Source organism: Meriones unguiculatus, chromosome 1 (assembly GCF_030254825.1).
Source record: "Meriones unguiculatus strain TT.TT164.6M chromosome 1, Bangor_MerUng_6.1, whole genome shotgun sequence".
Taxonomy (NCBI): domain Eukaryota; kingdom Metazoa; phylum Chordata; class Mammalia; order Rodentia; family Muridae; genus Meriones; species Meriones unguiculatus.
In genome coordinates, this window is record NC_083349.1 from 194201417 (window position 1) to 194218245 (window position 16829).

At 38.0% G+C, this 16829-nt stretch overlaps 1 protein-coding gene across 11 annotated transcripts in view; it reads right to left on the reverse strand.

Annotated features, from left to right (window-relative positions):
* Neo1 (neogenin 1) overlaps window positions 1-16829 on the reverse strand; it is a 179217-nt gene that overhangs the window by 83134 nt on the left and 79254 nt on the right. For all 11 annotated transcript variants that reach the window (XM_060375121.1, XM_060375114.1, XM_060375132.1 and 8 more), the window contains exons 6-7: window positions 12788-12942; window positions 10992-11112 (exon numbers count right to left, since the gene is read on the reverse strand). In XM_060375121.1, the coding sequence (XP_060231104.1) occupies window positions 10992-11112; window positions 12788-12942 (276 nt within the window). The remainder of the gene's footprint in view (window positions 1-10991; window positions 11113-12787; window positions 12943-16829) is intronic.

Consider the following 16829-nt stretch of genomic DNA (forward strand, 5'->3'; position numbering starts at 1 on the left):
ATAACTTTATGTGTATGAGTGGCGGCAGTGATGTCTTTGTTTTTTGTTTGTTTTTGAGACAGGGTCTCTCAATAAACCTGGTGCTTGCTGATCCAGGTGAATTGGCTACTAGTAAGCTCCAGAAATTCCTTGCTTTGGCTTCTCCAACACTGAGATTACAGAAACACTCCACCACACCCAGGTTTTTATGTGAGTGCTAAGATCTAAATTTAGGTCCTCACGCTTAAATGGCAAGTACTTTACTGAATGAGCAATTTCCAGACCCAGAACACCAATAATTTTTTTTTATCAGAGTATATTGTTTTTTTTCTTGTCAGTGAAATAAAATGTTAATACACAATGAAAATAACTCAAAGAAGGCAAGATTTGTTTCAGCCTATAGTAGTTTGGTCCTAGGCAGTGGGGTCCCTAGGATCGCTCCCTCACATGAGGCTGGCTACAACTGGCAAGGGTGCCAAATCCCTGTGCCTTGCTCCATGTACAAAAGTCCCACAACTTCCCAAAGGCGTAACACCAGGTCAAGACTGAGTATCCAAACACATGTGCCTGTGGTAGACTGATTCCACATTCTTTCCATTCCTTTTAAGCAGACACAGAAGCTTTAATTATTTGGTTTATATTTTAGTTGCCTGATGTTTTCTCTATTCTAACAGATGAATGTTCTATTAGGGTGGAAGATCATGTCTGCTTCCTGGCTATTTCAACCTTACAACTTAGCACAAACCCAAACTTCTGTAAGGTATGTGGGATTTTGTCACACATATTTACTGAATAACTTTGGAACAGATTATGTTTGTTAACAAGGATGAGCTCTGGAAGGTGAGACCAGGGAGGAGTTAACAGTACATTTCCTTTTTTATCAGTCAATTCTGTGTTCTTATTTTTGACAATGAACATGTGTTAGGTCTTTTTAAAAATAGTGTAAGTTTAGTTTTAACGAGACATTTCAGATGACTTTCAATATGGTCATAACATTATTTTCTTATTTTGCAAATTTAAATGACATAAATCTATTAAGTAGATTTAAAAAAAAAAACTCTACTTAAAGAATAGCTCCAAAGTTTGTTTCACAAAGTTAGTCTTTTAATTTCATTTTCATCTGAGGGGCTGAAGAGAACTTAGTGGTTAAAAGGAAAAAAAAAAAAACAAAAACAAAACCTCACTCATACATAAAATTCAATTAAAAATCACATCTGACATTAAACATAAACTCCTAAAATAACAACATTTAATGGGACATTTGAAGTGATTAAAAAATAATCACCTAATTTAATTCCTTTATTTTACAGAAAACAAAAGGCACAGAATTTCAGTACTTGACCCCCTCAGTTAAGTCAGGAGCAGGGAAACACTGGCATTAGATCCATCTGTAATCTTTGATGGTCCCTGACTAATCCTGGCACTCAGGAATGTGAGGCCATCGCAGTACTGTGAATCTGAGGCCAGCCCGGGCTATGCAGGGTTCCAAGCTTGCCTGGATTATAAAGCCAGAGTTTAAAAAATAAAACCAAGAAAGTTCCTAGATACTGTAATCTCAATTAAGAGTCAAATTATACCAGTTATCCGGAGTACAACTTCTCCTAAAGTTATAACTACTAGTACAAAAGCAAAATGATAAGTTAGAATTAACCCTTTGATCAATATTAACTACCTTTTGCAAGTGGAGTTTTAGATTTAAAATATTCCACTAATGACTAATAATTTCTTGCAACTTATCCAACTCTTAGTCATGCTGAGCTATTAGTCACCTTTTCCAGAACATCTATCATTCAATAACCTCAGAACTATATGGAATTTTTGAAAAATGTTTCAGTCAAATAAAATGAAAAAACCAAACCAAAGCAAACCACCACTCATAATGCTCAGTATGTATTCTTATCTACCACGGCCATGATATCCTAGAAGCCACGTAATATGTTGGTAAAGTGTGAATTTCCTTTACTATAAACAAGCTCATTTTACTTCCTTTTCATCAGCCCCTCTTCTCTCCTGGAAAAAATACTACCAACTATCAAACCTGTTGAGAGGACATACCTTTAAAAAACATTAGGTACAGGAGAATCATGTTACAACCCACAACCCAAAGAAGCCAAGAAGGACCTGAGGAAGGATGCTTGAAATCTCACTCAGATGAGGAAATAAAATGGACAACTGAAGCAGATGGAGGGAGAGAACTGGGTGGGAGTAGGGGGTGGGAGGTGACCAGGAGAGAGAACAGAAATCGTTGGGAGGGCATTGCTGGGACGAGGGAGACCACAGCAGTGACCATCAGCGGGGATTAAGGAGGCTGAAGTCACCACCTCCTGTGGTGGAAACTGCAGTGCGGGAGGTAACACTAACCAACCCACCTATAAAACCTTTGACCCCAAAATTGTCTTGCCTACAAGAAGTGTAAGGATAAAGATAGAGATGAGATTGAGGGAACGGCAAACCAAAGATCAGCTCAACTGAGACCCACCCCAAGGGAGCTAGCCAATGCCTGTCACTATTAATGATACCCTGCTGTGCTTGCAGAGGCTTCATCCAGCAGCTGATGGAAACATATGCAGAGACCTACAGCCAAACAACAGGCTGCACTCTGGAGTTTTGTGGAAGAGTGGGAGGAAGGACTGAGGGTCCTGCTGAGACTTGAGATGCCAGGGTAGGCTGGCACCCTTGGAGGCCACCCCTTCTTTGAGAAGGAGAAGGGGGTATGGGAGGAGAGGCCGTAAGGGTGGGACTAGGAGGAGAGGAGGGAGGGGGCTGGAACCAGGCTGTAAAGCGATTAAATAACGACCACCACACTGGTTAGCTCTACTATGCGGCTCCAGGCACTGCAAAAGCGTGTACGAGCACATTTCTGCAGTCTTGTCTTCTCCCCTCACAGTTCAGGAAATTACAGCACATCTCCTCCTAGATCTCCTAGATCTGCCTTTTTGGTCCTATTCTTGTGTTTTCATCCTTTTATTGCTCTTTTGTGTTTTCCTTTTTTCAAATCTATTTTTTTTTCTTTTAAAAAAGTCTTAAAGTGAAATATCCTTTCACTCAGGAGAAATAACTTAGAATCACAAACTATTATCATTTATGATGTAGTCTGGTGGGTGGCAAACATTTCCTATAAAGGGAAAGAGTACTTTAGGTTTTACAGGCCATTTGGTCTCTCTCTAAACTACTGACTTCGTCAGTTCAATATGAAATGACCACAAACAGGACATGGATAATCTGTGAACAAATGTGCATGTCTATGTTCCAACAAAAAATACAAGAAAAATGGATGGATCCAGCCAATGAGTTACACGTTACCAACCTTAACCTAGTCCATTCTTGAAATTTTCTTTTCAAAATATTAGTCGGCTAAAAGCAAGTAAGTAAAAAACCCACCCAAACAAGACAGACACAGGGTGAACGGTTTGGGACTTGCTATATGCCCCAGTATTTCCTGGGGAGTCACAATTGCAATGCGTGCAAAGGTAAAGAGGCTCAAAGCAGGCTGGTTTTCATTGCTCTTCAAGCCTCTGCCTATACCCTGCCAAATCAAAGGGTATCAGTGGGGCTGCCAGAAGCTTTTCCACTTCATGCAACACAGTATCATTCTCTAAGGGACCAGCTGTAAGCGCTGACCTTCCACTGACGATGTTATTAGCAGAAGGTCATTAGTATAATGTGTCTGGTGGCTTTTCTTACTGTTTGAACAGTAACTGACAGGTTGAGTTTAGTATTAAAAAAAAAAAAAAGAAAAAGAAAAAACCTTACAAATTATACAAAAGCTCATAGAGCAATCTGAAAAACACTAAAAACAACTATTAGTCATCAAAGTAACCAATTAATGTAAACATTTTGGGAAAGAGAATGCTTAAGTGTTCCTGTATAGTTTTAAAATTCAGGTTTGATCTATTTGCATCTTTTCTATTTGAAATTCTACTTAAATTTTCTCATCTCATTAAAAACTGTTCAAGTGCCAGGCTCAATGGCCCATACCTGTAATCCCAGCACTTAGGAAGGGTAGAGTCCAGGTGGATCTCTGTGAGTTTGAGGCCAGCCTGGTCTACAAATTGAGTCAAGGACAGGCAAAGCTATACAAAGAAACCCTGTCTCAAAAAGCCAAAAACGAATAAACAAATAAAGTGTCTGAGTAATTTTAAATCACTAATGCTAATATTAACAGTCTGTACCTAAATCTGATTTCTAAGGAAACACTCTTAAAATATTAATGGGTTAAGTTAGTAATTTTTAAGATAAGAACTATCAAAATGCTTTTACAAAATGATACAGTGATTTTTAATTTCTTTAAAAGATACAAGACCTAGTCAAATCCTATCCAACCATCATGAAGTAACATTTGTTAAAATAGAAAAACAATTCATTCATTGAATTCATTACTTTATCTTTTTTACTATGATTTGTACGCAATGAATTTTCTGTTTCTGTACTGAAATGGTTTTCATTTTTGAAGGACTTTTTAATTGAAAACAGTTCATTCATTGAGCTTACTACTTTATCTTTTCCTACTATGAGTTTAGACAATGAATTTTTCTGTTCTGAAAAAGATTTTATTTTTATTTTTGAAGAATATTTTTACTGGGTGTTTGGGTTCCTTTTTTCCCCAAAGGCCTTTAGATTTTAGCAAAAGGAAAAAAAAAAAAACTGCCCATTTTTTAATGTATTATTTTTACGTGTATGGGCGTTTTGTTTGTATGCATGTCTGTGCACCACAATGTGGTGCCTGTTGCTTATGGAGGACCAGAAGAGGCTGTCTGATCCCCTGAAACTAGCTATTTTAAAAGCAGCCATGTAGGTGTTGGGACTTGACCATGGGTCCTTTGGAAGAGCAGCCAGTGCTCTTAATCACTGAACCATCCATCTTTCTAGGCTCATCTTTATTCTCCTGCTGGTGAATGTCTTTTGTTGCTGTTTATTTCTTGAGATTATAATTTAATTACAATATTTCGCCCTTCCCTTTCCTTTCTCCAAACTCTCTTACATAAACCCCCTGCTCTCCTTCAAATTCATGGCCTCTTTCTTCACTAATTGTTATTGCATGTATATATGTATTTTCACATACATATATAATCCTAAATACAGTCTGTTGAGCACATATAATGCTACTTGTATGTATGGCTTCAGGGCTGACCATTTGGCACTGGACAACAATGGTGGGCTCTTCCCCTCAGAAGACCACCTCTCCTGCCCCCTGCTTCACTCAGCTGCCTGTAGTTCCTTATGCAGGGTTGTGACCCATCTAGTTTGGCCCGTTCACTGGTGTCGTTCCTATTCGGCTCATGTGGTGAGCCTTCACGGGCATAACTCCCAACGCTATTAGGAGACACGGCCCATGCAACCCCCTGGCCCTCTGGATCTTACAGTCTTCGCACTTCCTTCTCCACCGCGCTCCTTGAGCATCAAGTGCAGGGCTATTCTGAAGATGTAGCCATTGGAAATGTGTATTTTCGGTTGTCTGCTTGCCTGGCTTTTTAATTTCACAACCTTATTCTCCATGTTTCCATGTTTAACCATAGTGCATACAGGTGTGTTTTCTTTCACTGTCATCACCATTATTATTACCACATTTGAGTTAAGCTTACTCGGGACTATCTGAGCTGCCTTTTGGGTCTGTAATTTTATCCTCTCCCTGATCATTGTGTACTGGTTACTCAACCTGGGCCCCGCTCATGCTAGGCAGGTTTTCTTCTATGGAGTTACACCCTCTTGTTCTGTTTTTAAAAATCAGTCATGGACTGCAGAGATAGTTCAGTGCACGCACACACACACACACCACAGCCATTACCTATTTAAATATTTGTTCTGTTCTGTTCTTGTCTTCTTTGTCCTTAAGACCCAAATTTGCTTATGCTAGCCTCTCTGAAACTGACCCACTCAATAATACTCCATGTTATGGATGCACCATAGTTTATCCATTCACATACTGAAGACTACCTCATTTTCTCAAGTTGTGTGTGCCTGGGAATAAAGGTGCTATAATCACTTGAGTGCACATTTATATTGATGCAATTTTTCAGCTGAGGTGAATACCAGGGAACATAACTGTTGACTAATGTTAAAGGTATCCTTTGGTTCGGTTCTTTGTTGTGGGTCATCTTGTAGTCTGTAAAACCATGTCTGAGTAGTTTTTAAAAGAAAAGTCTGTAAGGAATGGCAAGTGAGTTGTATACTTTCTAGTATCTTTGCAGTGACTTTATATAAAGAAGTAATAAGTTATTGAATCTGATTCTGTTGATTGTTCTATCTTTCAACAGTTAATAGGCTTTTTTTCTTTTGCTGTTTTTTTTGGGGGGAGGCAGGTCTATTAATTTTTCACTAGTGATGAACAAAGCACACAGAGCTATGTTGAGAGTTAAGTCTCATTTACACCTAGGCACAAGCATGCCTACTCTTCAGTCAAACTATTAGAGTGGCAGTAGGGAACTGAGTTTGGTACAGACTTAGTTGTGCCTACAGCACATCACAGGCTTCACAGTGCTTCAGACAGATCACCATTGTCATCACCATTGTCATGTGTCTGGAGATAGAAACTACTCTGTCCTTTCAGCTTTGCACCATTCCTTCACACTATTATAAAAGGAATTTCCCAGCATGCTCATGACTTTTCAAGAGGGAAAAGCTTTGTGCCTTGGCGGTAGGTTCATGGCTGAAGAAATGCAATCGTTCGTTGTCCTCCTTCAGCTTCAGCTTTAGGTGGTTCTGCAGTTCTCTCTATGGCAGGCTGCATCTGCTTTGTACTATGCTGACCTTAGGGAGGCATGTTCTCACCCTCCTGAGTAGGAAAAGACTGCTTGGTGTCAGTGCCTTCTGAATCTGAAACTATACTCTGACCCTCTTTCAAGGTACAGCTTTCCCTTCCATCCTTCCCTCAGCAATAATGATCCCCCCCACCTTTGTTCTGTTTTTCCCAAGGGCAGAGGGTGTAGCTCAGTGATAGAGCACTTTCATAGTGTGTGCAAGATACCGCATATTTTCCCAACCCTAGTCCAGGCCCAAAATGTGTGTGTGCATGTGTGTGTGTGTGTGTGTGAGAGAGAGAGACTGAGAGTTTCTTCTCACAGAAGAAGAGTTTTGTTTCTCAACTTTGACCAGGAACATCTGAAATAAATAGGCTTCCTGTTTCTTTTCCGTGGGTTTGGGGCTTATATGAGACTCCAAGAGGACAGAACAGCCCTTCATGTCTAGACCTGAGAGACAACTTTGATTCTCCTATTCTGAATTTCTTCTCAACTAGTGCTATGTGGAACCACAGAAAAATTTATCTGTAAGCAAATGAGTTTCCTTGGTGTCTGATGCCTAGATCCTCCACACATTCCAAACTAGTTCATACTTGGCCTTTAAGAATTAGTTAAAGTTTAAAGCTTCCCCTTGCCCTCATATTTCTGGCAGCCATTTCTTTCTCTTCTGGTAAGCTAAGGATAAAATAATTCATATAACCCAATGCTTAGGCTGTGTGGCAGCAAAGTTTGTCCTTCTTGAAATTTACATTACTTGGATGTTTTATTAGCTAAGCTTTCAGACAGGCCTCTGGCTTTCTTATAGTGAAAGGAGCTGGTTCTTTGTTTTCACTCCATCCTCTTGCTGAGACAGACTCTTGCTGTCCAGCCCAGGCTGACCTTAACCTCACTGTTCTTTTGCCTCAGCCTCTCCACTGTATGTACTACCACACCCAACCTGCATATTTATATTCCAACATGCCTTCCTCTTCTATTTTTGCAGTTTGTTATTATCCTTCCAGCCACCAGACAAAATCTTGGGAATATCGTTAATTTTCCTGTAATGATATTTAGTCTCCAATCTGCTGACAATGACTGAATGAGGCAGATCACTAGCGTCTCTTTGTCAGAGTGGCTTTTTCTACTTGTTTAGTGTGTGTAACTGTTATCTCACAACCGTGTCATAACCAATTTGCGCTCTGCTGTCCATCAGGGTGTCTTAGCACTGTTGCATTACTTTGATCTTTAATCTTGGCCAATATCTCTTCTATGCTGCTCTATTTATGCCATAAAACATGACAGCAGCTCAACTGAGATTGTGTAGACCTTACATTCTTTACTGTATTATAAAAACAGAGATCAGGTATTGTAAATTGTTATATTCCCTCCTTTCGCTTTCCTACATAAATATTCTGTCTTAAAAATTAAAACATTTTGGGGCTAGAAAGATGGCTCAGAAGTAAAAAGCCCTTACAGCTCTTGCAGAGTACCTGAGTTTGGCTCTCAACACCCATGTTGGTTGGTTCACAATTACTTCTAATTCCAACTAAATAAATCCGGTACCTCTGGATTCTGTGATCATCTGCACTCGCATATGCATACCCACTTAGAGACACATACACATAACTTAAAAAATAAATTCTAGACAATTAAAATATTAAAAGCCAGGTATGGTGGCAAATGTTTTCTATAGTTCTAATCTTGAGAGACTGAAGCCACTTAAGCCAAGGAATTTGCCATCTGGGCAACGTGGTGAGACACATGCCACCCTCCTCCATCTCAAAAACAAATAAGCAGGACCTGGAGATGTGCAGCTCAGTGGTTAAAAGAACTTGCTGCTCTTGCAGAGGGCCAGCTGTTGTGCTCCGCACCCACCTCAAACGTTTAACTCCAATCCCAGGACTTGACGTCTAGCCCTCCAAGAGCACACGGTGCGCATGCAGACACGTCTGCATATGCACATACAGATAAATTAATTTTAGGCAAATAAAAATAAAAAGCAAAAATAGAGAAAAAAACTTAACAAACATGGAATTATAACCTTCTAATACCCCATGACTTGCCTGAGCATTGTCAATACAATTACGGCAACAAAATTCCCAAAGTTCATACACGTTCTCCAAACCAGAGAAGAATACTTACTATTAATGAAATTATTATACTACCAAACACATTCAGATAAAGCTCCATTAGGATGCTCCTACCACAGGCATCCATTTACCCTGGTAAGTAAGATTTATAGTAGGAATCAAAAACACAAATATTTCAAGGCCCCAATGCTTAGGCGGATGAGGGTACAATAAACACCTCGAATGTTTACTAAAACGTCACTGCCACTGTTATACAACGTCACTTCAAACAAGCAAGCCTGTCTACCTCACTCTTTCAGGTGGTGTACAATTTATCACACTTTCTTTTTACAAACTTGAAAGCTGTTAAAATTATTTCCAATAAATGGGAGAAGGGTATAATCACAGAAGACAAACAGGGTGAAAAGCTGTTCAAATACACCTTCTATAACATTACTTTCAGGTAAACTTTTAAAAATATCATCTAAAGATCCTATGCACTATTTTGGTGAAGTCAGTGTAGGTGCCAGCTCTGCCATGTAGTTTCACTGGTCACGCTATAGCCATTAGAGAAACTCCCTGGAACTACAGTGGTGTGTAGTACTGTATCTGACTCAGGATCAGACCTCCAAGGTGACCTGTGTCATGTATTCACAGGAAATGCTCAAAATAAAATGAAAAGAAAAAGAAAAAGCTTTAGTTGCTAAATGATCATCTGCACCAATTTAAGACAGACCTGCTATAAAACAGTACTTTAGTATGAGAATATAACCATAAAAATGGTTCAGTGTAACAAAAAAAGAAAAGAAAAAAAAAACCAAACAAAAAAAGGGACAACATAAATGTAACTAGAGAATAAATTGTATAAAACTACATATATAGTCTATTCAACAATGAACAATGTTATTTGTTAGCATGGAAAGATGTCTAAGGGATGATGTTGCAGGAAAACAGATTATGAAACAATATGTGTAACAATATATGTATCTCTCTGTGCTCCTATACAACACACGTCAAATTAGTGCCTCCCAGTTCCAAATTCAGGTTTTACTTCCTGCTTAACAAAAATGAAGCCAGGTACTTTTAATACAGTTTTTTCTTTTCTCAGCTGACACATACACTACACGTATCAGCAAAGGCCCTGGAGACAGCAAATGCAGAACGAGTGGATTGCAATGTGCAGGGTCTGAGAGCCAACATCTTTCCCCCCCGACACAAGCCCTTGGGTGTTGCTTCTGCAGAAAATGCCACTGAGGAAATACCAACTTATGATCAACTCTCCTCAGACCCTAAAAAGTAAATTTGAAGTTTCAACCACAAAGCATTACATCAACTTCTCTGTCATCTAGTAAACAAGAGTCATACTCTCTCATAATACCCAGATTTCAGTCTTAGGTGAAGGTCTTTCTCAGCAGACTCTCTATCTACACACAGATAGAGTTATATATGTTATATATATATTATATATATATATATATATATATATATATAATATATATAACTGCTTGTTATATATGACAATGCTATGTATAAGAGGTCTTTTCTTACTGAATTCTTGTTACTCTCTAGATTTAATAACTCTTTACATTAGGCTTTCCTTGTTCAAATTACAGTGATTTCCCATTGACTCTTACTTTCCTTGACTCTTACTTTTTATATTTCAATGCTGACTGAATTTATTTTATATAATAAAGGTATTTGTATGATAATCAGAAAAGGCACGTTAATTCTATTTTGCTAAAAGAAAAATATTTGGTGCAAAGTAAACATTAAGAAGTTTTCCTTAAAAGGCAGAAACACAGTTGTGAGATTAACACAAATGAGTTCTGATAAACACTTGACTTGTGTAGGACTTTTTTGTTTTTTCTCTTCTTAATATCAACTTCTTTTTAACATTCTCTAAGAATGTATCTCTAAGTAATTTTTTTAAAATACTTTTTCTTTAGAATTTTTTAATATATATGAAATACATGGAGTACTCAAGGAGATCAAAGGGGGGCATCAGCTCTCCAAGAACTGGATGGTTGTGAGCCACCATGTGGTCACTGGGAAATGAATTTGGGTTCTCTGAAAGAGCAGCTAGTGCTCTTAACTGCTAAGCCCCTCTAAGTAATTTTAAGTGACAGAAATGACCTAGACTGCTGTTCCAGCTGGCAATCACAAGGCACCCTAGAGTAACAGTGCCCTCAATACGTGCTCCTTCAGCTCCCTGTTGCTCCCCTCTTACCATGCTCAAGGATTATCAGCTGGGCTCCAGCCTGTGCATTTCCAACATCATTCTCAGCAATGCATTGATAGAACCCTTCATCTGATTTCACCAGACCCAAAACTTGAAGATTATGTTCCTTCTAAGGAAGAAAAACATACATAAAATTTTATGACCTAATTGATAAACATGAGTTTAAAACCTCAAGGATATGTTCTCAAAGAGAAGGAAGAAATATTGTTATCAGTATAAGTATGTTGCTTTAAAATTTTAAAAACATGTAAATAATGACAAAATAAAATGCTAATTTCAACACAACAGATTGATTTTAATGTTAAATACTCACAAACTACTTTTTGTTGACATGAGATTATACATTTCAGAAACAAGAAATACATTTCCACAAAAAATTAATTACTTCCGTGCAAATTTATAAAATGTCACTGTCTTCAAAATACTTGCAATTACTTCTGAGCTTTTAAATAAGTTTTGTGTAAAGACCTTAAGGTATACCATTAATACCTATTACTAAAACGTAAATAATTCTATTAGTAGGATATCAGATAATGATAGTATTAGTAGATAATAATAAGTACTATATACCTAACACATAGAAAGTCAAAAGCAATTATGAGGAATTTTTAAATACACTTAACACTTAATTTCCCCTCACACTGGGATCTGGGAGACTCACTGACTAGACCAGGCTAGGTGGGTGAGCCTCTGGGTTCTACTTGTCTGTATCTCTACAGTCCTGGCATTTCAACTCAAGGCCTTACTTGGGTTTCTCTGGGTGACCAAACTTAGGCCTTCATGCTTACATGGCAAGAACTTTATAGACTGAGATATCAATCCAGCCCCACATTGAACACTTTTTGCATTTACAGCTTTGTTACTGTTTTGATAGTGTCACTGAGAGACCTAGTCTGCACTCAAGCTCATTATCTACCTGCCTTTACCTCCTGAGGGCTTGGATTACAGGCAAATACAACCATGTCTTGATTATATCTAATTTGAAAATTCTTTTAACTAATACATGCAAATTAAAGGGGGCTGTGATATGCACTCACTTTCTAAAAGGATCTTTGTTGTTAAAAGTGTTGGCATGGGGGTCATTCTTACTTTGAAGGGTATGTATATAATTTATGAATTTTTTTGGTTAAGTTTTATATAGTATAACTAACTGAAACATTTTCCAAAATTATTATCTTTCCATACTTCAAGAGAGAACTGGATAGGGTGACACATGCCTTTAACCCCAGGACTCAGGAAACAGAGGCTGGTGGATTTCTGTAAGTTCCAGGCCAGCTTGGTCTACACAGTGGGTTCCAGGACAGCCAGAGCTACACAGTGAGAGAGGAAGAAGGGAGAAAAGAAGGGAGGGAGAGGGAGGGAGGGAGAAAGGGAGGAAGAGGGATGGAGTAGAAGAGGGAGGGAGGGAGGGAGGGAGGGAGAGAGGGAGGGAGGGAAATAGAACGGGATCTGCTCCTTGAATACAGCTGTAAGGTGATGAGGAACACGCATGCATACACTATTTCTCAGGAGACGCTGAGAGCAACATTAAGAGGACAAGATGGTTGGTAGGCTCTAAGCCTAGTACAGACACTGATTTGCTGTGATCTCACATAAACTACCAAAATACTTACGAGCTTAGCTTTCTCTAAGCCAAAAAATAAATTATGTTCTATGATTTTTTCTATAACTTTTCTATTTCTTCATTTGCAGTAATTTAAATTGGTATATATATCTTTTGATGATTACATTTATAAAACTTGAGGGTTTCAGAAAGACATGTACTTCTTTGAAAAAATACTTACTACAATTTTAAAGTAATCACTTGGGATAACAACATCCCCATTCTTGACCCACTTCACAGTTGGAGTTGGCTTCCCAGTGACTTCACATTCAAATATAATATCCATGGACTCGTGAGCATATATGTTAGCAGGCTGTCTCAGAAATTCCGGTGGCACTTTAAAATATAAAGGAAAGATATCAACAAAAATAAAAATAAGTAGCTATTCACATATCAACAGATTTTTAAACCATAGAAGTCACTTATTTGCATATTTCTTTAAAATCATGTAACTATATATTTAAAATGTTGGCAGCACAGTAGTTTTACAAATTGCCTGATGGATTATTCAGCTGTAAAGAAGATTTTTTTTTTTTAAGTCACAGGTAACTGGACGGACCTGCATCTGCCATGAGATAAATCCAGAAAACCGAAGTCTGTACAGTAAAATAAAATCAGAAGGATTTACAAATAGTGACCATCCTTCCAAATACTAGCTATTCAATTTAACCTTTAAACTAAATTTAACCTTTTCCTGAGATTTTCATATATGTGTATTGTATTTAGCTATCTCTTTCTCTCTACTCTAGCTCATTCTTTGCTTATACCAACACACACTCTCTCTAATTCATCTTTTCTGTAACTACCGTTACACATATGCACACACACAGAGTCATCTTACTGAGCCCATTTAGTGTTGCCTCTATATACAAACGTGGTTAGGGCTGACCACTTGGGATTAGGTGACCTATCAGGAAGCTTGTCCTTGAAGAAAACTAATTCCCCATCTCTCTGCAGCCGTTGATTGCCTGTAATGCGTCATTAAAAAGTGGCCTTGTGAAATTTTTCCATCTATATTGGCATATGGACTAGTGTTGTCACTATGAATCTTGCTTAGTGTGCATCCAGACATACCAGGGATGCAGCACCCATGAAATCTTAAATTTACTCTTTTGTGCATAATCTGTATAGGTACTTGGCCATTTTTCAATCATTTGTATTTACAATTACTTATCTCTATGCAAATATTTTCATAAACCATCAGTCGTGAATAAATGACTTCTCAATTTCAAACCCACCACTTTGCACCATTTGTAGTCACAGAAGTGGTCATTTGCCACATGGTGCTTCCTTATGAAAAGGCACTGGAGGGGCATTGCAAAGTACAACAGGATAGGGTTTAACTTTCAGGGTAGAGTGCACTTTCTTCCTTGTCTACCCCATAGTTTCTAGAAGGTCTGCAGGAGATGTAATGATAATCACCCTCCAAAAGTTTCTCTAGTTTACTCAGCTCTGACCCACTGCATCCCAGTAAGCAGGATCTAGAATGCAGCTCAAGTTCATAATACTTCAATGGGCATCTATTTGTTCAACATCAGACAGGCTCATAGTATCTCAGGTAGCTTCCTGCAAGCTACCGGTTAGGGCCTAGCAGGTAATTTCAATTGGGCTAGCTTTGGCTAACAGCTCTGTCTTTAGGTAGCAGCTATGTTCTTGCCCAAAAAAGAATGAACAGCAGTCTTGGGTAGGGGAGATTTCTTAAAAGTTTGAGATCCCTTTAAAAGCACTACAGTGAGTTGTGGCTTTACAGTGTATTTGGTTTGTTTCACCTCACCGAGGTTACTGTTTCTATCATATGAAACTAGAATGGAGGACGCCTTGGCTTGTTGGATGCACAATGGTTCTTTCTATCATGACTTTCCTGGTGGTCTTTAAGTATTTTCTGATCATTATTTTCACACTCCTTTTGGTGACAAAAATCAGCACTTATGGATCTTCATTTTCTATTAAAGTTTCCAATTAAATTCACGTCAACACATCTTAAATGAATCTTTTGAACTCTAACCTCTCTAAGTTCTTTTGTCTACTAAAAATTTCTGTTACCAATTAACACTAACATAATTATGCATCTGTCTTATTTTATAGCTCCTTAGTTTCAGACTAACATTTTTCTTACCAATAATCATTTCAGCTATTTGTCCTCAGAATATACTCCATTAAGAATATACAGTCCAATTACTATTTCATAGTTATCTAAATAACTTTCAACCATAAGCTATACCTTTCTGTATGGTTTTACTCTGTCAACTTGATACAAAATTTGAGTCATTTGTTTAATTTTATTTTCCACCTTCAGAAATCACTTGGAAAAAATTTAAATCTACACAAACAATATATATCCACTTAAGTCCAGCTTCCATCCTGTCCTCATCTAGCCTTATAGTCCCCTCCATAAGTAACAATTTTAAAAAATATTATGGTGTATCCTTCCATTTAAAAAAAAATGTAAAAGCAACTTGCTTTACCACTCTTCTTCAAATTATAAATAACACACTAAATTTTTTCTACTTTCAAAGCCATACTCTTAACTAAGCTGGTACATTCCAAGGAACTGACATATTCCCTGAGCTAGTACTGGGGAACCTTCCCCTAAAGTATAGTGAGTGACTGCAAAACACAGCAAAATAGTTGTTTTAAATCAAATTAATAATTTTAGTATGCATTTCAGTAAACAGACTTTCAAAGGGTACTAGAAGAAAGTCATCAACAGTGTCCACATTTATTTTCCCTTTCATGAATTATTAAAAAGAAAAAAAAACAAAAACAAAAACAAAAACCCTCCTCTGGATTTTAACTACTCTCTCTATAGTATTCACACCAATTAAATATAATGTGAGAGCAGATGTTTGTGGCTAGGAAGTTAGGCAGATAACCCGGGAACAAACGAATCAATCAGCATAAGAAAGTAGTACAGCAATGGAAGATTATGAATTTTGTTACCAAAGAGATAATTAAGCTTCAAATTCTCTGTGACAGGTCTCTATCCCTTCTAATCTGCCGTTACAACAGTAATTTTAATTGCCAAATACACAAGTAGAATGTTAATATTAAAACAAACATTAGACTTCTAACATTCCTTTGCTAAAGAAAACCTTAATTCCACTGCTGCTGAATGTTGTAAACTGCCACCCAATTCACACAGAAAACAATAGTGTGCTGGCCAGCAACAAAGTTTGAAGGCTGCTCCATTATGCTGCAATGTGGAAGGTGGGATTGGGAGGGAAGAAAGGAGGGGCTTGTGAGGGAGGGGCTTATGGGGGATACAAAGTGAATAAGTGTAATTAATAAAAATAAAAAAACATGAAAAAAAGAATTTTTTAAAAAATGTGTAAGTTTCTCAAGGATTCAATGTTTTATGCTAGTTTCTCATAAGTTTTTCCCTAAGTACTTAACAGATATCATAGACATTTTTTTACAGTAGATGCTTTTTTTTTTGCAATTTGTATCCTTCTCTTAATATATTCCCTATGTCAAATAAATTACATATATATAAAATATTTAATGATTACACAGACACAAACCCACAGCAGCATGATCAGAAAATGATTTAAGTGGTTCTGAAGAAAGGCCTAAGTATGACACTAAATCAGAAACAAGAAAAATTAAGTATCCCACCCTACTCCCTCTTCTCCCCTTCTGCCCCTCCCCTAGTCCACTGATAAGGAGGACCTCCCTCTCCCCTTCCATCTGACCCTAGCCTATCAGGGTTCATCAGGACTGGCTGCACTGTCTTCCTCTGTGGCCTGGCAAGGCTGCACCGTCACCCCCAGGGGGAGGTGATCAGAGAGCCTGTCTCTGAGTTCATGTCAGTGGGTTTCCTTATTAGGGAACCCATTTGGAGACTGAGTCTATGGGCTACATCTGAGCAGAGGTTTTAGGTCCTCTCCATGCAAGGAACATGCATGGTCCTTGGTTGGTTGGGGTCTCGGTCTCTGCAGGGACCCTCGGGCATATGAAAAATATGTTCAACTATACAACAAGGACATTTGCTCAACCATGCTAAGCTCTATTCTTAAGAGCCAGAATTTGGAAACAACCTAGATATTCCTCAGCGGAGGAGTGGATACAGAAACTGTGGTACATTTACACAAAGGAATACTATTCAGTTATTAAAAACAAGGAAATCATGTAATTTGCAGGCAAATAGTGGGAACTAGAATAATCATCTTGAGTGAGGTAACCCAGAAGCAGAAAGACACACATGGGAGATACTCACAAGTGGT